This window comes from Felis catus, chromosome C2 (genome assembly GCF_018350175.1).
Source record: "Felis catus isolate Fca126 chromosome C2, F.catus_Fca126_mat1.0, whole genome shotgun sequence".
Lineage (NCBI taxonomy): Eukaryota > Metazoa > Chordata > Mammalia > Carnivora > Felidae > Felis > Felis catus.
The window spans coordinates 48115229-48138009 of NC_058376.1; the positions used below are offsets into that span (position 1 = coordinate 48115229).

A 22781-nucleotide genomic window follows, 5' to 3' on the forward strand; every position below is an offset into this window, starting at 1 on the left:
TTGCTTTTCCAGCTTCTGGTGGCTGCCAGCATTCCTTGGTTTGTGGCCACGTCACTCTACTCTCTCCCTGTAGTCACATAATCTCCTGTCTGCAATTTCCCTCTTACAAACACACTTGGGATTACATTTGGGGTTTACTCAGATAATCCAGCATAATCCTCCCATGTCAAGATCATTAACAATCATATCTACCAAGTTCATTTTTGCTATATAAATTAACATTCACAGATTCCATGGATCAAGATGTGGGTATATTTTGGGGGACCATTATTCAATCAGTGTGTTAAGGCTTGAAAATAGATCAAGTTAAAGTTCTATCACTTTATTCACAAATCAGTTTTAAAGAGGACTGAGTTTAGGATTAATTACTCCCCCCTCCTTGTATGTTATTTTCTTATATATACAAATAGCAAAGAGCCCAGTGTACCCAGAACAGGCTTAAATAATTATTACTTTTATACTCAGAAGTTTCCTGGTTTGCTTAAATCATATGGTCCTCCTGTTTATAAGCAGCCTTGAGTTCCCAGAGACCTGAAAGTTCTACCAGAATTGTTTTAAAACCAAATTTTGTACTGTTGTTTTGGGATATATTCCTATTTATACCTCAGTTACTAGACAGATAATGTCAGGCATCCTTTCTGAAAGACTAGAGTGGTTGCAAACTGTGACTAAAACTTGGTGAAACCAGTTCGAAGATCATGTTAGACACAAGGCTCAGGTCTGGTTGGCAGACTTCTAGGCTGCCATGCAAGCATAGGTAAGGGCAGGTATAGGTAGCAATAAAGGAAGCTGGCTCTGGTAGCCCTTCTTGGAGCTTTGTTTCTCCAACAGGAAGGACAGATGTTCTCAGGAACCTCCACAATTCACACCAAAAATTTAATTTGCTTCATATACTAATGAGACCTATTTTCAGTTAGTTTAAGCCCATAAGAGAATGATTATGGTTTTACTCAATACTATGATAAATAAAGTACCTATCTTTTTATTTAAAGGACAGATAGAAAAGCTTGAATGTAATATTTATTTGGTGAATTTACATGTGAGGTCATTTACAAAAGAAAAGATACAGACAAATGCAGCTTTCAGTGCAGTTTCAAATTTTTCAGAACAAGCAATAGTCCATGAGGATTTGGAATGATAGTATTGAATGGCACATGCTTCAGTTTCCTTCGTGTCTTTTTCTACCCAACCCCAAAGGGTAGGAAGGGAGAAGAGAAGAAAATACCAGTGTTAATATAAATATAGCCATGCAAATAAAAACTTTAAGTCCGAGGTTATTCAGATATGTAGAACACTTCTGTATTCAGGGATCATGATAATTGGTACATAGTTTAAGAACTAAAATGCACAGCTCTCAAACTTTCCATTATCCAGGCCATCTTCAGTTATGTTAAACTGTCCCCACTAGAGGCCTCCTCAGTGTCTTCCAGACTGACTTTGGAAGGGGTCATTTCTCATAGTTTCTAAAAAAGTAGCACTTGTAGACAGAATCTTTTTGACTTCATTAGGATAAAGCACCCTCTTACAGGGGGATACAATGCTCCTTTACTCCCAAAAATGTAAACCAATTAGAATTCATTTCCAGAGTGTAACCAAAGGCTTGCTTGCTTTTTTATTATACTCAGACTTAAATAAACCTCTCCCAACTCCAAATATCTCAAAACGAGACACTTTAAGAACACAACCTCTCTCCCACCAGAAAAATCCAGCATATAAACAAAAGGATGGTCTAGAAAAGTGACAATTGGAAAACAAGAACAAATTTTTTTTTTTTTTTCAGTAAGAAGGTGAAATAAAGATAAAACTGTCAGTGTCCCTAGTAAAGATCTAGGCATGGGCAGTCAGGCACTAGAGAGCAAGGTTAGCTCCAAACAAAAAGCATTCCACATTTCTTCAGCACTTCTGAAAATACTGGCTTAAAATTCTTTAAGCACACATAGCCATAGTTAAAACACTAAACTTACCACCTTAGGAAATACTATGCTTCTGACTCCAAAACATATCCTTTTGGAACCTTTAGCCACATTTCTGCACTACAAATTTTAAGCTAATTAAACACTCCCATGTATTACACTTCATCTTTATACACACAACCAACCTGAATTTTCTTTCAAAAGTACACTATTAAATAGTGTGCCTAATATAAAAAGTAGCCACAGGCAATTAAAACCCATTTCTATTTCATCTTACCTCTTGCCTGGTTCACTCACCCATTAATTTTCAGTCTTCCAGCATATATACCAGAATATTTGGTTCTGTGTGATTTACTGTATGAAAGCCAGTTGCTATAGACTTTAGGAACAATGTACATTATCCATTGGAGTTGAATGGGGTCAAAAGGCTTAAGTTGCCACTGAATCTAACAATTCTGCAGAATCAGAGGCATTGTGCACGCTGACAGTGGTTTAAAGGGTCTCAGTTTTGCTGCCTTCAAAACAAAATCCCCATTTAAGCTTTGTTTCCTTAAATAAAAAACTAAAGGGATTAACTGAATCAAAGAAACTAGTTTTACAGCACTTACTATATGAATTTAAAAACCAACATGCTGTAAAATATATTACGTACGTGCACACTCACACACACACACACACACAAATCATCCAGAACATAACCATCGCCCCCCATCCCCCGCCTCAAAAAAAAAAAAGCCAAATCAACAAATCAAAGTTTTTATTTGCATGGCTAATTATCATCTGTACTCTTTGCAGCTTTCATATCCCTTTAACAGGTTCTAAGCTTTTGTTGCACAGGGAATAAAAGCTGCAACACTGCAAACTTCCTTCAACAGCCACTCCCACAACACCTAGACATGAAACCTGTAATGAATGACAATAGCACAAACAGAAATACTAAGTTCCACCATTCAACACAGTTCATGACAGTGTCTTTAGGGTTCAGTTGAAAAGGGAGTAAACTTCTAAAAAGAGGGTCATTCTCTTTCCCCCTATTTTATAATGTTGGTGGTTTTAATCCGTATTTCTTTGCAACTTCTGTCTGGGCATGAGCAGCATCACACAGTGAGTACAGATGAGCCATCTCCATCTCCGATTTGGCCAGGTTAATAGCTTTGTTGAACATGTCAATGGCTTTCTCCATGTTTCCTCTAAAAGAACAAAATTTTAAATGTTTCACATCCTATAGGAATTTTACAGAATACAGTGAAGTTTCTGACCACTAAGGTTCAACTATGATCCTAATAAATTCTTTGTTCCTTTATAAGAAACAAAATAGTGCCTAGCACAAAGAAAGCACTCAATGTTAGCTACTATTATAAATACTATGTGCTTACATTATACCTCTGTAGTCTCTGTTTACAGATAAGAACAGTGAGACTAGAAATTAAATGACTTACTCAAAATTATAATCCCGTCTGGCTCCTAAATTCATTGTGTTTCTGTACTAAATCATAAGGCTCCTTTAGAAAGCAGTGACATGGGGCGGTTGAGTGTCCAGCTTCAGCTCATGTCATGATCTCGCAGTTTGTGAGTTTGAGCCCCACGTAGGGCTCGCTGCTGTCAGCCTGTCAGTGCTGAACCTGCTTCAGATCCTGTCGCCCTCACCCTGCCCCTCCCCTGCTTGCATTCTCCCCCCACCCCCCAAAGATAGATTTAAAAAAAAAAAAAAGGCAGTGACGTAACCTCAGAGAACAATAGTATCCAGGGGCCTTAAAGAGTGACTTTTAAATTGAAAAAGTAATGAAACAAGGCAAATCAAAGTTGTATACTTTTAAGGGAAGCTTGCTTCATTTTTTTTTTTTTTTTTCGTTTTATTTTATTTTTGGGACAGAGAGAGACAGAGCATGAACGGGGGAGGGGCAGAGAGAGAGGGAGACACAGAATCAGAAACAGGCTCCAGGCTCTGAGCCATCAGCCCAGAGCCTGACGCGGGGCTCGAACTCACGGACCGCGAGATCGTGACCTGGCTGAAGTCGGACGCTTAACCGACTGCGCCACCCAGGCGCCCCAAGGGAAGCTTGCTTCAAAAGGCATGACATATTAAGACTTAATGGATATGGACAATAACATATCTGTAATGAGAAGAATGAAAAGATAAGTATCTATGGAGCTGCCTTAAATTTTCTAACATACTGTAGGAGTTACCTTTGCACTTCAATAGTTCCCATGGTTTCATATGCAAAATCACATTTATTGTCAATTTCAATAGCCTTGCTGATGAGCTCCAAACCTCTATCCAGATCTTGCTTCCACTGAAGCTGAAGTAAACTGCAAATGCAACAAGGCAGTCAGATGGGACGATGGCACAGTATCATTAGGATAAGTACGTGACTCAATTTCCGACCTCAATGAATTTACAAGGAAAACCCAACTAAAACCATAATCAGCATTAATTCCCCCCCCTCAATTTTATATTGGTTTTATAGTCCAAATTCCTTATTATGAAAAAAGTGTCCAAAGGTCTAGGCTCTACTACTGACTTACCTTGCATGGCCTATTTTCTTACTTTGTATAATTTAAGTTTTTTTCTTAATGATAATTCAAGTACACAAGGACTGAAAAAACTTACTTTGATACAGGTAATATTTGACAGGATGTTCAGAACTGAAATCTTTATGCTAGTACATTAATTGCTGTGTAAAAATGAAATGTAAGTACAATTTCAAAAATTAATAAAGCATCCACACAGCATTAGGAAATTTGTCAGTTAACTCACTGACACTCTCTATCACAGTCCCCCACTTCCTTTCTTAAGGACTAGAAGAAATCCATCTTATTACTATGCAGGAAATACAGTTTCTTACAGAAACAAAGAGAACCACAAATATACATACCCTTTATGAACATATGTTGTGGCATTATCTGGTTCCAAATCAATACATTTATCATACATATCATCAGCTTTACCAAACTGTTGTTGATCTGTTAATGCCTATATGAGGAGATACTTCAGTTATATTAAGGTAACTGTCAACCTAAACAATTAAAAGTATATTGTTTACTAATTATTAAAATTTACTTAATTTATCCATTCATTACCAAATTCTGTTTTGGGGATATAAACTTATTTAAAAATGTTACATCTTAGTATTATTTTTTTTTTTTACAAAGCATTCTTATAAATATGAAATATTAACTTTTCTTTCTTTTTGGCAAGTGGTTAGTGATATTACAAGAACAGATGATCTGGTACACTGTAGAGAAAATCCCACTCTTGGTGCCAGTTCTTATTTTGTTTTTTTAATGTTCATTTATGTATTTTTAAAACAGAGAACAGGGGAGGAGCAGAGAGAGGGAAACAGAGAATCCCAAGCAGGCTTCATACTGTCAGCACAGACCCCGACACCGGGCTTGATCTCATGGACTCCGAGATCATGACCTGAGCCGAGATCAACAGTTGGGTACTCAACCAACTGAGCCACTCGTTTGGAAGAATAAATTCAATTAGGTGTTAACTGTTACCAAAGTGATTCCTTAAAAATGACTGATAAAAGAAAAAAAAAAAAGCAGCTACAGTCAACTATTTTAGGGCAAATCCCATGGCAGAAATGGAAGGCTTGGTTACATGGATATCAGTTCACACTGAAACTATTGAGAGCTGGCTAGCATCTAAGCTCAAGCTTGAGAGTTAAAAAGGTTACACTATGTAACCACATCTATTTGTGTATAAAGTAACATATATATTATATGTGAAGTAAAAAGCAGAAGAGGGGTCAAAGGATACTTATTTTAGTGCAAACAGACTAGTAATGTTAGGGCTGATAAGAAGATAGCCCGAGTAAGCCACAGCTGTTCTGAAGATGGCATAGAGACAGGGCATGTGCAATAAGGAAAACTCTGAAGACCCGTACCTAGTATGAGTTTCCTTTAAAGCTATGCAGTGGCCTTTGTTCTTTTAGCTGCCTATAGAAATCTGTGCTAAAAAAAATCCTTTTGAATTTCATTTCCGTGATGAGAATAGGGTGGTACTGTCGTCTTCTGGTTTGTTCCTAATCAAACCTAATCAAACCCAAGTGTACCTTTCAATAAAAATGTCATACAATTATAATGTGTGTTTGTCCTATTTTAACTTATATAATACATTTTATAAAATTTTATCTTATACATGCTTTCACAATTAAATACTGTGCGTAATCAGCAATGTTTCATCATCCTGTCTAGAAATTCTAAGGAGAGATAAGATCATTTCAAACTCAATTCATTTAAAAAAAAAAAAAGGTTTTTAAATGTTTTTATTTTTGAGAGAGAGAGAGACAATGAGTGAGTGCTAGTGGGGAGGGGTAGAGAGACAAGGAGGGAGAGAATCCCAAGCAGGCTCCATGCTATCAGTGCAGAGCAGGATGCAGGGCTCAGACCCCATGAGATCATAAAGTGAGCCGAAACTATAAGTCGGTCACTCAAACAACTGAGCCACCAGGTGCTCCTACTTTTTTTTTTTTTTTAAATGTTTACTTTTCAGAGACAGCGCAAGCAAGCAGGAAAGGGGCAAAGAGAGGGGGAGACAGAGAATCTCAAGCAGGCTCTGCTCTGTCAGCACAGAACCCAATGTGGGGCTCAAACTCATAAACCTGTGAGATCATGACCTGGGCTGAGATCAAGAGTTTGACGCTTAACTGACTGAGCCACCCAGGCACTCCTCACACTCAATTTAAAGAATTTCTGGGTTGTACTTCATATCCTGAATCTCAGTTCCTAACAATGCAGTGATATTAGGACTTTTAAAGAACAGAGCTAACACGAGTCCATCTTGTCATCATCCCACTCACAAAAAAAAAAAAAAAAAAAAAAAAAAAAAAGTTATGGCCTGTGGCACTTACAACTTGACTAAAGGTAGCATGAAAGACAATAAAAACAAAAACAACCTTCAGAAAGGTTTGGAGGTAGGAATCTACCATAGATGGTCATTTTTTAAAAAAAAAAAAGTTTACTTTTGAGACAAAGATTGCACGAGCGAGCAGAGGAGGGACAGAGAGAGAGCGAGGGAGAATCCCAAGCAGATTCCACGCTCAGGGCATACCCTGACATGGGGCTCGATCTCACAACAGTGAGATCATGACATGAGCTGAAATCAAGAGTCAGACACACAACTGAATGAGCCACCCAGGCGCCCCCAGAGATGGTCATTTTTAAATGTTTCCTATTTCTGTGATGTTTGGGTCAGGGGGAAAACATTTATTTAGAATAAAAAAGAGTAAGAGAAGATATTATACAGTGTATTGAGATGTCTGGTTTATGAATATATCAAAAGCAAATTTCAACTTAAAGACTAAGAAAGAAAACAGCCATTCCAAGATCATTTAGTTGCAGGAAAAAGTCTAACTGTGGCTATAAGAAGCTAACCATTTTCATTTAAATGGATGACTGAAAATTAGTAATTTCTCAGAGACTTCAGACTACAATTAAAAAGTGAAAAAAATTCAAATGTACATCCCACTTTCCACACCTTCAATCCTAAAGCAAGGAAAGCTCAAGAGTTGGCAAACCATAGAGAAATAAAATAAGCTGTTACAGCCTATCTAGCCATTTAAAAGAACAATGATCAAAGAGGAAGAAAAACCTTTCCTTGGACATTCTTCTCACCAATTGCACAGGGTAAATTTTCCTAAAGGAATTAATTTTGCGAACCCAATCCAAATGAACACTTCAGGGAAATGCTCTACTTCAGACTCCCCATGTTAGGAGTTTAGGGCCAGGGTTTTCAAACTGTATTAACATAAGAGCCACTCCTGAGGTGATTCAAGACCATTTTGGTGCCAGGAAAATCAAAACAGGAACAGAGCTATTTGTATTCATAGAAGCTGCAACAGGGAAGCACAGTTTTCGGATTTCCATATGGAATTCAGCATATGAATGCAGTTCTTTAAAAGGACTGGTAATTGGGGGTACCTGGTTGGCTGGCTCAGTCAGTGGAGCATGTAACTCTCCATCTAGGGGTTCTGGGCACCTGGGTGGCTCAGTAGGCTAAGTGTCCGACTTCAGCTCAGGTCATTATCTCACAGTTCGTGAGTTTAAGCCGTGTCGGGCTCTGGGCTGACCGCTCTGAGCTCGGAGTCTACGGCCTGCTTTGGATTATGTGTCTCCCTTTCTCTCTCTCTCTCAAAAAATAAACATACATACATAAAATCTTAAAAGAAAAAAGAAAAAAAAAAAAAGACTGCCCACTAAAAAAATATGAAAAATCACATTTACCTGAGCATACAGTGCATAGCCTTCAGCACACCTTGGGAATTTCTTTATAACCTCTTCAAAACCTTTCATAGCTGCTTGGATTTGTGAAGAATTGTTTCCTGTATATGCCTGGCGATACTGTGGAAATAAATCAAAAGAGGCCTGTCAAATCAAGAACTCAAAAACTCATGGAATTTAACATATTACAAAAGTCACACAAAAATCACAAAATTATTTCCAGAAAAGCAGGTGATTTGCTAACCTAATTTGCTGCATCTAAAAGGGTTGCAAGAAACTATCTCTGGATATATCTCCATTTGCTATGTACAACTATGACTTCATTGCCATTATACAATTTCAAGATGTTTAATAATCTAGAAGAAGGCATACTAACGTATAAGTTACCACTGCATATAAATGAGGGCTTTTAGAAGTCCAGTACGCTCTCCATTTTGTAAATGGTGGCTTCTAAATATAATTTATTATCACCTTACTACAGGTGTTATAAAGCTTCATCTAGTAACATTTTTCATCCATAATATAAATGTGCTTGTGACCCAATTTCTTTAAGAAAAACTCTTTTAGGACTCAGACTTTAAGGGCTAACTGGAAGTACCTCATTTCACTAGAAATGGACTTATTTTACCTGATTTTTAGCTTCATGTTTCTGAGTATTAACAGCTTTACAAAGGCGAGATGAGAAAGCAGTTATGTGGTATGACTGAAGAGTACTTCCTCAAAATGCTTTTGTTTTTTGTGCTAGTTTATGGTAGAAAAGTAAGAAGAACGGTGCTGTTTAGGGGAGGATGAAATCAGGGACAAACATCTATCAAGATAAACTCAAAACATCCAGAGAAATATAGGAGCAAAACCTCAATTAGCAACTATACTTCCATTTCCCTAAACCAACAGTTTTTCTCTTGTAGTCTTCCTTTGGCAGAAAAATAGGTGATGGTTTTGTAGACAATGAAACACTTATTTTTGTTAACAATGGGAAATAAAAATGATGTTTAGGAAAATACAAAAGAAAGTAGAACCCACCAATGCAAAACATTTCTGAGCTTGTGCCAGGGCTGACTCAGGTCTTAATCTAATACATTCATCGAAATCTGCCACTGCTTCCTCAACTTGATCAAGCAATATTTTCAGCTAAGGAAGAAAAAAAAAACAATTATCTATACAGTGTCTCTTACCACAATTTAGCATAATGCTAAGCATGTAGTATTCAATACAAAATTACTTTCTAGAAACCATGAACTAGAAAATCCTATCATTTAAAGGAAAGATTCTAAAAACTAGTGTCCAGTTTTTTCAAAAACATTAAATACTATTAAACCCACCATTTTTGTACTGCAGTTTTGGTCACTCTTAAGCAAGAAACCTGTTCTCCTAGAAGACTAAAACATCCCTACTTTCAAATATCAAACATATCAGACAAGAGTAATTATCTTTCAAATTAATCTTAAGACACTACCAGTAAGGATCAAAATGTCAAGAATTTTAAGAGATTATCTTAACATCTCTTAACAGCCTTCAGATAGAAGTATTAGGTAAAATTTTCCTACATTAGAAAGAACTTCAGCTTTTCTGTTGTATGGAAATGTAGCCTATACATTCCACCCTAATGTAGTCCAAGAAGCCATCCATGTTAAACGGGTTATAAAGACATGTTTTCCCCAGATAAGGGTGGAATTGGAAATGATTTCCTTCACTGTGTATTTTTACTAAAAACCAAGTTTTTACTAAAAAACCAAATACTATAAAACTCCATTCAGAAGAGATTTTTTTTGTACTGTTTGGATAGTTTAGGATGCTATTTCCTTACAGCAAGCCCACAGAAATCATCCTGTTGATTCTAGCATTAACCTAAAATATTCAATAAATGCTTTTAATGTTTTACTCACTGAAAGCCTAAAAGCCAGAAATACGTGAAAAACAAACTCAAACCGGCAAGCCAGTAATTGTAGCCTTCTGTTTCTTTTTTTATAAAGGACAAATATTCAAGACAGGACTACATAAACGCCCACCCAGACTGTGAAATACTTTGATACTTTGTTCACGCTATCAGAAGTGACACAAGAAAACTTTTGACAACCTTCTCAAAACTAGTATCCTATTCCTTAGTACAAAGGTCAGAACTCTTGATAAGAAAAGTACCTGTCCTCGGTGGTGATAAACGTCTGCATTCTGAGGATCAATGTCAGCAGCCATGTTAAAATCCTGAGTAGACAGCAAAGGCTGCTGCTGTTGCATGTACATGCTGCCTCTTTTGATGAGAGCATTTGCGCGAAGCTACATAACCAAAATGAGAAAAGAAAAGGTCTTTTTTTTTCTTTTGAGAGAGAGAGAGAGAGAACACCACATTTTGACATTTTGAGTGAATCTTTGTACAGGGTATATGATAAGCATCATTACTACTTGCCATTAAAACAAAAAGTTATAGTCATGAAGGAAGAAATAGGTTTCTTCTCCAAAAAAATTTTTTTGAGGTAAAAGTACATGTAAATTTTCTTTCGATGAAATAAGAACACCCCCACAATTTTAACAAAAACAGAACATATTTGTGATCACTAGGAAATAAAAATAAAGATCATGTTATTAGTGTATCTTCAATTTGAAAACTTCATTTTAAAAGGAACTTTTTTTTTTTTTAAATATAATTTATTGTCAAATTGGCTAACATACAGTGTGTAAAGCGTGCTCTTGGTTTTTGGGGTAGATTCCCGTGGTTCATCGCTTACACACAACACCCAGTGCTCATCCCAACAAGTGCCCTCCTCAATGCCCATCACCCATTTTCCCCTCTCCCCCACCCTCCCATCCACCCTCTGTTCTCTGTATTTAAGAGTCTCTTATGGTTTGCTTCCTTCCCTCTCTGTAACTATTTTTTTCCCCTTCCCTTCCCCCATGGTCTTCTGTTAAGTTTCTCAAGATCCACATGAGTGAAAACATAGTATCTTTTTCTGACTGACTTTTTTCACTCAGCATAATACCTTCCAGTTCCATCCATGTTGCTGCAAATGGCATGATTTCATTCTTGCTCATTGCCAAGTAGTATTCCATTGTATATATAAACCACATCTTCTTTATCCATTCATCAGTTGATGGACATTTAGGCCCTTTCCATAATTTGGCTATTGTTCAAAGCACTGCTATAAACATTGGGGTACATGTGCCCCTATGAATCAGCACTCCTGTATTCCCTGGGTAAATTCCTAGTAGTGCTATTGCTGGGTCGTAGGGTAGTTCTAAAAGGAACTTTTAATAATACTTAGTTGTAATTATTTTTGTTTATAAGAAGTTAAGATAGTTTGTTAAAAATTCAGGCCTTGAAAATAACTTTTATATTCCACAAAATACATGAATGAATTATCTGGAGGTGAAAAAAGACAGAATTCACTTAATTCACTGAGCAAACAGGCCGAACAAATGTAACAAACTAGTAAGAAATTTTAGTTAATTGGTAGCTAAGCTTTGTCTTGTTAACACTGAGTAGAAGACTCATATAATTCAACAGGTCCCCCTAAATCTTAATTATGAAAATAATTATGTACACATAAGAATACCTGGAAGATAAAAAGCTGTTCCAACTACGCAACTACAAAAACTTTTGGTATATTTCAATATATCTCTGTATATTTTTAGAACCTATTTTTTAATTCATGTAACAAAAATCTTTCAGATTAAATGTGTTTATTTTATTGAATGCATTTTATAATCTTGTGTTCCCTATTGTATTTTTATTTACAGTATTACCTATAGCACTGCTATATCACCCTTACCCCTATCCAAATATAGTCTAATACAGTAAGCAGTGGCTATAACGGGAAGCTCAAGTTAACAGATGCCATAGAAAAAAGAAAAAAAAATCCTTTCCTAGCTAAAGATAAACATCACTCATATTTATGTTTCAGTTTCACCATACTGACCCAATCATCATTAGGGGTAGTTCCTTCCAAAATAAAAACAGCCTTTTGGAGAATAGCAACTAAAATTTGAAAATTTGGGAAAACCTGTAAGTCCCTTTTTTTAATCAATTTTTACACACACACACATTTTTAAATGTACCTTCACATTAGCTTCTTTCAAACTGATGACCTTATCTAAATCTGGTTTGGCCGCATTGGCATTGCCAATAAGCAGGTAGAAGGTGGCTCGTAGTAATAATGCTTCTGCCATGTATTTGCCTTGAGCATCTATTTCTTTTGAGCATTCACTTATGATTTTATCGTAGTTTTCTTCTTCCATATACTGTTTGGCCCTTAGATATCCAGAACTGAAAATAAAAATGAACACAGGAAATTATTTACTAAGGAAGGATCAAATGCTGAAACTTCAACATTTCATATGCTAGAGTTAATCAACTATCTACTTCCCCTTAACATTCCAGTATAGGACTGGAATGGGGTGGTGTGGTGGTGGAGGAATAACGGACTAGGATTTCTGATGTGGACTGGGATTTTTCTCGATGTCTTGGAGACTAGGAAAAAAAAGTAAACAGCAGAGTCAACAGCAGAAACCGAGGGTTACTGCCCAGGCTTCGACATTTATATATGTTAAAGGATGAGCTAATGACTGACTGATCTGCATCATGGATAAGGATCCAGTCTTATTCACCTTCACACCTGTGGCATACTGATGTCACTCAACAGTTATTTTATGCCTAACAGAAAGAACAGAGAATTAGGAGATAATTAAGTTTAGGTCACTAAGCCAAGGGAAGAGACGTGACCTGATCTCTGCTTGGTAGAGAACACTCTGGCTATGTTGTAGAAAATGCACTGTCAAGGAGCAATACTGGAGGCAAAGAATTATCTGAAGGACTCTCACCCAGAAGTTGTGTTGTTTACAAAACAGACCTAGAATGAATAGGTGGAAATATCAAAGAAGCAAATTTAAGGGAAGATTCTTCTATTAAGTAGGACTTTAAAAAAAATCACCGTTCCCTAAATTTTTAAAATACAGTGACATCAGTATTCTTCTAAGATGACTAGCTGACCTTTAAGGGGTCTTACAAATATAAGTCTCTGTAAGTTAAAATACATTTCTCATTTCCTTCATTATATATCCTGAGTAGAGAAAACTGGCAAGTAACTTATCAGTCAAAATCTTGTAAATCTGCTAACTTCTCCTATAATTACATGGTAATATTCCCTGCACTCTAACTTCACTGCAATTTTTCTAGCAAGGAATGTTCCCTAACCTGAAGAGGAAATTATTGGCATGGTCTTCAACATTTACTGCTGTACTACAATTTTCTGAAAAGACTGTGTATCAACTACAATTATACATGGTATCCTCCCTTAAAAGGTGGCCAACATTGGTTGAAAAATTAGGGACATACAAATAAAAAGCAATGTTTCCTCAAACTTTCCAATATTCCATGGACACAAAATTATGCTCTGCTACTAGAACAAATATTCCCTTTTCTTCCCAACTCATTAAAAAATGTCATGTTGGTAATAATATTATACCTTCTCTTAGAAAGGAGAGCTAACCTTAACAGCAAAACACAATACTGATAAATATAAATGGATGAGCAGACTAGGTGACTTCTATACATACATGACTTGATCCTCAGTTGTAAACACAGCATCTTGTACTTTGGTTTCAGTTTTCTACAGAAACAGACACAAGAAGCCCAAAGAATGGCTAGGCAAGCAGGAAAAACTTGGAAGAAAGTCACTCTATGGGGCACTCCTAAGCATCTCACAGTTATAAATTATAAACTTCCCTGCACTAAAACATCTGTATGTTGAGCTACATGATAATTTTCAAGTTAGTGCCCCTATTCAAATACAGTCAGCTATTCGACTCACTGGGAATCCTCTTGAGAGTATCATGTGGTACTACGTAGACACTACAGTTGATAAACTTACTTTTCTTTAACTTCTGAGGCCTCTCCTTCCTTGTCTTTATCTTCATCAGACTTCTCTCCTTTAAGCATGGGCTGAGAAATTATATCATCCGTGAAAGAACTGAAGTAAGATTTGATAAACTGTGGAGATGGCATCAGAGGTTCACGATTCTGAAATTCAATCACATTTAAATATTTCAAAATGAGAAAACACCGACCGAAGAAGCAGGTACATTTGTACAATACTGAGAATGACTGCTGTAAAAACTAGGATCTCATTCTCAAATAACTGAAGAATATCAGACTGCAAACCACAGGACAAGAGACAGTAGAACTGGTAAAGCTACTCATCCCAGTTGTTCAAAGCAGGTTTTAAATGACACCTCTCCTCTCCAAAGATGTAAAATATCCAGACCTCCTAGGACTACATGTTAAAGTCCAAGAAAGGGAAATCTCAAACACAGGAGGCAAATAACTGCCAAGTTAAAAATTATTTCCTGGGGCACCTGGCTGGCTCAGCTGGCAGAGCATGCAACTCTTGGGGCTGGTAAGTTTGAGCCCCACCTTGGGTATAGACATTACTTAAAAATGAATTTTTAAAAAATGTAATAAAAAATAAAAATTATCTCCTTCTGGTCTCTGTTCTAGATCAGCATCTTAATTTACCACTCAAGACCACATCTTACACAGGTGCTATAATGTTAAGTCCATTTACCATGGGCTTTCATCTGACCTCCAGCTGTACTGCATCTGAAGATCTCCATTACAGTAAATGCCACTGAAAGTCTGAATGAAATCACATTTCTTGTTTTCATTACTTTTTGGCATGGCAATGTGATTCACCATTATAGAATTATTTCCTTTTAGTCCAATTAGGATAAAATCTTCAAGAGGGTACAGGGAATAACATAACCATAGGGCCCTTATATTTTGGATCCTTTATCTTGAAAATCTAACCCAAAGATTTTTAAGTTGAAATACGGTATTTTAAATTGTATGCATAATAAATACCATTCCTGTTTTTTTGGTAGATTCAATGCCTTTGTATTTGAAGAAGGACAAAAAGGAATTTGGCTTTTTTCTTTATTAAGTTTATTTATTCTGAGAGAGCGAGTGAGAGAGAGAGAGGAGAAGACAGAGCAAGCACAAGCAGGGGAGGGCAGAGAGAGGGAGAGAGAATCCTAAACAGGCTCAATCCCACTAACCATGAGATCATGACCTGAACTGAAAGCAGGAATTGGAGGCTTAACCTACTGAGCCACCCCAGCACCCCAAGGGAATTTGGCTTTGTAAGTAAATTATCGAATCTAGAATAGATGAGATTGGGAAAGAAGACAAAGGAAATCTTAGGGAAAGCCCTACTTTTATGGGAGAAATTCAATGTCTTCATTTAGGATTATACAGGTTAATACTGTAAATCAATTGGTCACCCATCAAATGACAAGTATGCTTAACTTCAGTATTTCACTAAAGATTGTATAGGAATATATAGTGGCAATCATTTGCCACTTTAAATAGCAGTTGCTGAAGACAGACTAAATCGTTACTTTTAGTTTACTATTTCAGCTTGGAAAAGGTATCTTCCTGCCTTCCACACAGAATTACACATTTAAAATAAATACAATGGAAGTGATGGACTTAAGTAACAAAGGAATAAGATACAAGTTCCAGCTGTGCCACTAATTAGCCATGTGACCCTGCACATGTCACTTTCAGTTTTCTTATCTGTAAAATGGCAACAAATATACTTGCCTTATTTTTCTCATAGGGCTGTTGTAGAAATAAAAACAATAACATGAAAAGTATTTTGTAATTTACAAAGGTAGCATATGAGCAGTGGAGAGGCTCCTGGCTGTCTCAGTCACAAGAGCAAACGACTCTTGATCTCGGGGTTGTGAGTTCAAGCTCCATAATGGGTGTAAAGATTACTTAAATAAAAACTTCAAAGAAAATATAAGTGGAAACTAATTTGGAACCTATGTAAATGTGGGTTATCTTGTATTTTCTGAGCACCCTGAAGACCAACCAATATAATCACTCCACAATAACATTATAAATATACACAAGGAAATTAGGCTCCCTCAAGGTTGTGAGACTATTAAATGATATTTTACAGTGCTGTGAGGAATCCCAGTTCTAGGAAATGCTCAAGGGGAAAAAAAGAACAGTTTAAAGAGACCGAGAACAACTACAGCTATACTCCTCTCCAAGATTCACAACATATCCTAGCACATGAAAGTCCTGCAGTGAAGAAACCCATTTTAACTGTTTAACTCAGCTGATATTCAGGGGTGTAAAATTAAAAAAACACACAGCTTATTAAAATCAACTTAAGGGAAACATTATTCTTAAAGAAAAAAGGAACAATTGCCTTAATATTACTGAAGTTTAGCAGAAATTTTCCAGTGACAGATATTTAGTGATGCCTGTGGTAATCCCATGACACTACTTCTATCCCTCATGACACTTCCCCACATCATGCCTTTTATACTTATTAATGGTCTCTCTCACTAAACTGTAATTCTGTAAGGGCAAGGACCATTTATTTCTAAAATGGCCACCATGGAGTTTTGTTCAATAAGGCTTCTTGAATTAAATTATCTGTTACAGACTGCTTAAAACCAATGCCAATTTATACAGTATACACTTAAAAATATACCTTTAATGATATAGACAGGGCCTGGCAAATTGTTTCTATAAAAGACCAGGTAGTAAGTATTTTAGGCTTTACAGGCCATGCAGTCCCTGTCACAACCACCTCACTCTGCTGTTTTAGCTTAAAAGCAGCCAAAAATGATGGCTGAGTGCTGTGTTCCAATAAAATTTTATACAAACAGGTGGCAGACTGGATGCGGTCCATAGGCTTTGTTTGGCAACCTCTAATACAGATGAATTCTTTCAGTATTCTCCAGATACAATATTGCATATAGCCTACATTCTTCTTTTAAAAAGATAAGCCACAAAAGCCCAATATTACAGAAAAAGAAGTGTAACACAGATCTAATTTCAGTTGTTACCACTGCCATCATGCCCAAGTTCAAGCAGTGTAAATTAAAATGACTCTTCACAATGTATATCCCCTCTATTAACCAACTTAGATTTACCTTATATTTTTCTTTGGCTTTCTCTTTTCCAAGAAGTTTAAGAACTTTATCAGCTAACAGCATGCTTTGTTGATTTTGGAACCCTTCTAGTATACACACAGCAGTGACATCTAGAGATGATGGAAAAAACAAAAGTATAAAATTATTGCAAAGATGATTAGCAGCATCAAATGGGCACCATGTACCACAGAAAGCCAAACCAAATTGATGGCCTGATGTAGCTATCAATTCCATTTCCAATAATTTGCTTCTCAACACTTTAGTTTTATATACTCTATAACTCAAACTCGAAACTCAGAAATTCATTCCACTTCTCTGGTTATTCACTTTTCTCACCTGTGAAATCCAAGGAACTATCCTGTATGGTTTGTGATGTTTCTTACCACCCTCACATTCTACACAGTAAATAAATGAAGAATCCAGGAAGACTCCCTTGTGCCCAGCACCTAAAGGCCTTATCAATGTAATGTGGCTTTCTCATGTCTGATTCTTTTTATAGACCTCACAAGTTATTCCTTGTGTCCAAAGCCATCTTGCCAGGGAGCTCTCAATTAAATCTGCTTCAAAATACCATTTTCATCTGGTTATGCCATAGCTGAAGATAAAGTGGTTTGAAATTTAAAAGATCAGTGGTTCCTGAACCTCTCAACCTTTTAGAGTATTCAAGCATTGGCTGTTCCCACTCTTTCTGAATTCAATTTCTCAGAATTCCAAATCTTTGCTCCTCCAAACAAGTCAATCTGTCCATATGTTCCCCGGATAACCTGGCTAATGCCAAAGTCACTGTCTTTTTCCCATCTCAGTCCACCTATCTAAAATCCACTTAATCAGCTTTCTGCCAATTATTAACTGGTAATAACTTCAAGGGCTGGCTCAAAACTCAGAATTCTCTTTTTCCAAAGCAACAGTCCTTCTACCCATCACCAAAATACACACCACCACAAAACCTCAAATTTTTCTAAAATGTTCTCTAAACCACTCTCACTTGGTAATCCAGACTTTTAAAAATAAAATGGATTTTTCCTTTTAAATAATGTTATTTTACAAAGTAATTATGGCTAAATCTGATTATTGATGCTTTTAAAGCAGATTTAGCTTGTAGAAATCAGTTTGGTTTAGCTCCACGTCACCCACAAAAATGTACGTTAAAATAAGCCAGTAGCCTATATTCTAATTGGAGTTTTAGAAGCAGATATGGCCAATTAGAGGCTGCAGAATATTTACTTACAGAATTTACTCAGAATGGCAAATTCACCTGATGCTTTGTACCAAATACATAATTTCCAATTGGGTATAAAATAATGTTTGAAAATACCAAGCACAAAAATACAAATGTTTTCTTTAATGACTCATCTGAAAATTATTTCATGTTTATATAGGACATTAACTGAAAATATGTAGAATCTTAGCAACACTATCACTTACTAAAACCTCTTTTCTGATTTCTTTATCATGGAATTACACTGATGCTCATTAATTGCCAAGTTAAAAATGTATGGTATATAAACTTCAAATCTTAATACTAATTTAGTCCCATAATTGAGAACAGAAACAATACTCAAGTATCAGAAATCTCAATTTAAATTAGAAAACAAATTCTCAGTTGGGGAAGAATCTAACTTTTAAATACAAGTGATTTCTCTACTTCATATAAACTTACCAATGACTACAAAGCCTTATATAATTTTCATATGTAAACACAAAAATACCCTCACCTTCTAAACATTCCTTCTTATTGTCTAGCTTCTCGTGGGCTTTTGCACGTCTAAAGAGAGCTTTCACATATTTGGGATTAAGTTCAACAGCCTTTGTACAATCTTGTGCCACCTCTTTCCATTTTTGCTGTAATTGAAAGTATTAAAAAAAGTCACACTAAAGGAATCGCTGTTCAACAGAAATTACTTTTCGAAACTTAACAGGCTGAGTGTTAAGTCTCACAACACACAAAAATATTCCCAATACATAAAAAGAGTTAAGATCCACAATATATTACAACAGCTCTGTAAATACCTGTAAATAAAGAAAAGCAACCTGATTTTCAAAAAGAGGCAAAGGACATACTTAGGCCATCTCTCTACCACCAAATCTACAAACCTACCTGCATCTCTGTGCTCCTATCATCTCCTTCCCTCCTGTTAAAACTGAGGAAGCACCCCTCTTCATCAAAGGCCAATCCTCCACTTGTGAGCTGGATCCATACTCTCTCCACTTCAAAGACTTTACTTTGTTAGCTATTTCACCTCTACATCAATCTACATCTCTACTGAATCATTCCCATGAGCATATAAAAAAAAAACGAAAAAAACCACTTACTCTAGTTATTTTCCATCTTTTAAAAACCCTCCTTTGAGTCCATAATTCCCTGCAGCTACTACCCCATTTCTTGGTTCCTCTTTATTGCCAAACCTCCAAAGAACTGCCGCTCTAATTGATTTCTACCTACTTCACTGGCTGCTCCTTCTCAATTCCCTTTGCTAAATTCTTCCCCTCCACTTGAGTCCTCAAGGTCTCATCTCTTCTCTCACCCTAGGTGACCACATCTAACATCCTGGCATTATATAAAATAGAAAATTAGATGACTCCCAAAAGAGACATTTCTCAATTCAACTTCTACGTAGCTGTCTCACTCCTTCCCCATTCCACTATTATTTACATTCCTGCTTTTCTTCACCCTTCATATCCAATATAACAGCAACTTGTTGGTCTCAGCTTACTTCATGTTTCACATAGGCTGCCTCAGCAACATCCTTACTTGGTGTCCCCATCTCCACTCTTGCCTCCCTACAATATATTCTTGACAGAACATTGAAAGCAATTTTAGAGGATGTCCCTGCCTTACTTAAAACCCTTAAATATTTGCCATTACACTCAGAATCAAATCCAAATTCCTTACTGCTGTAGACTTTGTCTCATCTGCCCTCTGCTGCCTCTCCAATTGCATCTCTCTATACTCCAGGATCCTTTATAATTCTTTAATCACACCAAACTCTTTCCTGCCTCAGAGCAATTATACACACCGTTTCCTCTATTTGTAACACTGTCTCCTCTACTGTTTTATGCACCAATCCTATCTCTAGTCATTTTTTTATTACTGAATCATGTTAATTATTTAAAGCATTTGTGAAAATGTCATTTAAATAGTTCATTGTTTAGCTATTCTTGAGTTCTATGCATAATGATTTGCTTTTATAGACCCAGCCTGTACCATAGCAACCTTCCGTATAGGAAGATAGTCAGTAATATTTGGTTGAACAAAAAAATGCGGAGACTACAAATGCCCAATAACCGCAGAAAAGAATAGTGAACTTCAGCAACATTTCTAAAAGTGCAAATTAAAACAATGAGAAAAAATGGCAAATAATATTAAGACTGATAATATAGTCAGCGAGAGTAATGGAAAACAAGCATGCTCATATTGTTGGGAGTAGGTGCTGATGCTATCTCTTTAGATTTCCATTTCTAGAATTTTATCCTCCCGAAAGTATGCAAAAAAATACTTAATGAAAATATTTACTCAAATACTGAATGCAATAGGTAAAACAGGAAACAACCCAAATGTTCATCACTAGATGTTCTCCAGTATACAACCATGTAACAGCTACTACATATACCATTTCAGAAAGAATAAAACAAATCTGCATGTGCTAAGAAAAGCTGCACAAGATATAGTGGCAATTAAAGAATGTCACAAACAATTCTGTGTAATAAGTTTCGTCTCCCCGCATGCTACTATTAATATTTATGGAAACAAAAAATTGAAAAAAATAGCCTCAAACTGTTGAGAAGGATGGGGTTACCAGAAACTCCACTGTAGTTTCCTGTATTGTCTAATTTTATAGAACCTGATATATATAACCTTAGATTATATTTTTAACCAGCAAAACTCAAATCTGTTCTTAAAAAAGTTATGTAATTAAAAGATATGGAAACAAAAAGCCTGTAATTTCAAAACTTCAAAAAACTTATTAGGTTTGAGTGGTACTAACTGAAACATTATGCAAATAAAGAAAACAAAAAGAACAGGAAAAAAAAAAAAACCCCTAAGATACATACCAACTGTTCAAAGGCAGCAGCTCTGTTTTGATAAAATGTGGAAAGGTCAGCATTCTTCTCTATAGGGCACAAACTGATCGCCTCAGTATAGCACTGAATAGCTTGTTCATATTTTCCTGCTTTAAAATATTTGTTGCCTTTGTTCTTGGCTGCTTGCGCTCTATCAAGAGAGTTCTGAAATGAGAAGAAAGAACACTTATCAATACTCAGGAATAGATTAAGATCAGAGACTAAACAGTGATAAACTCACAGAAGAAAAATGGGTATGTAGAATAGCTGTTTATGATGTAAGTCACTTCATATAAATATCTTCATGGGATAAAGTCTCAGTAGTAGGATTGCTAAGCCAAAGGTTTATGTATTTTTAATTTCAAAAAAACTGCTGTAGTACTTTATATTTAAAATCCACTTTCCTGCCATTCCTGCCAGCAAGAGTTGTGATAGCTAATTTTTGCCAACCTAATGGGTTATCAGTCAGAAGTGACTACCAGTTAGGATGCATTTGACAATGTCTGGAGAAATTTCTGATTGTCACAACTGCAGGGGGTAGGTTTGGGTAGCTGCTACTGTTACCTAGTGGGTAGACATCAGGGATGCTGTTGACATTCTGCAATGCACAGGACAGCCCCCCAACACAAAGAATTATCAAATCCAAAATGTCAATAGTGCCAAGTTCATTGAAAAACCATGGTATAAAGTAATACTCCAATATTATTTTGATTTATTTTCCTCTATTAATGAATCTGAAAATCTTTTCATGTTTATTGGCCATGAGGCTTTTTTATTCTGAAAACCACTTATTCATGTGTGTTGCTATTTTTCTGTTGGGCTGTTTGTCAATAGTATAGAATAGATACTAGACACACTTTGTCATCTTCATTATAATTGTTATCCCAAATCTGTTGTTTGCTCATCAATAAATTTTCTGTACTCTTGTCTTAGTCTCAGAGTCTTCCTAGAGGACCCAACTTACATACTGTGTACAATAAGAAGAGTTCGTAGGTAGTACCCACTGAGGACAGTTGTGAATACTTCAGTCAACATTTGGGAAGCGTTCTGGAGACAATTCCAGTTATCCAGGTTCTAGCTGCTAAGTCCAAGAGCTTTGTGGCATGTCTTTACCCAAAACTTATTGTTTGTCAGCATCATCCAACTTTATTTTTTAATTTTTTTATGTTTATTTTTAAGAGAGAGAGACAGAGCGCAAGTGGGGGAGGGGCAGAGAGAGAGAGAGACAGAGAGAGACAGAGAGAGAGAGAGACAGAATCCGAAGCAGGCTCTAGGTTCTGAGCTGCCAGCACAGAGCCCAACATGGGGTTCGAACCCACAAACCGTGAGATCATGACTTGAACTGAAGTTGGACACTCAACCGACTGAGCCACCAGGCGCCCCAGCATCATCCAACTTTAACAAATATGTGATTATGAAAGAATACATAATGTCTGCAACAGGTAAGCACTGACAAAACAAAAGCAGAAGTAGTTGCCCTCACAAATAACTTACAGGAGCCGTGAAAGCCAAGTTGCTTATGGACCAGGGCATCTCACTCCTAAACAGAAAAGTGAAACACCAACCTTTTTTTGAATGTGCTCTTTTTCCCCCTTACTCTTGCTTCATTTTTCTTTGCTGCTTTCCCCCCACTAT

At 36.4% G+C, this 22781-nt stretch overlaps 1 protein-coding gene across 1 annotated transcript in view; it reads right to left on the minus strand.

The window, feature by feature from the left end:
* Positions 1–1002: 1002 nt before the first annotated feature.
* Positions 1003–22781, minus strand: part of TOMM70 (translocase of outer mitochondrial membrane 70) — a 33849-nt gene continuing 12070 nt past the window's right edge. Inside the window, exons 2-12 of the mRNA XM_003991582.5 lie at positions 21138–21311; positions 18800–18926; positions 17085–17194; positions 14003–14151; positions 12192–12399; positions 10281–10415; positions 9165–9272; positions 8145–8261; positions 4790–4887; positions 4101–4223; positions 1003–3103 (exon numbers count right to left, since the gene is read on the minus strand). Coding sequence (XP_003991631.1) covers positions 2950–3103; positions 4101–4223; positions 4790–4887; positions 8145–8261; positions 9165–9272; positions 10281–10415; positions 12192–12399; positions 14003–14151; positions 17085–17194; positions 18800–18926; positions 21138–21311 — 1503 coding nt within the window. The 3' untranslated portion in view covers positions 1003–2949. The remainder of the gene's footprint in view (positions 3104–4100; positions 4224–4789; positions 4888–8144; positions 8262–9164; positions 9273–10280; positions 10416–12191; positions 12400–14002; positions 14152–17084; positions 17195–18799; positions 18927–21137; positions 21312–22781) is intronic.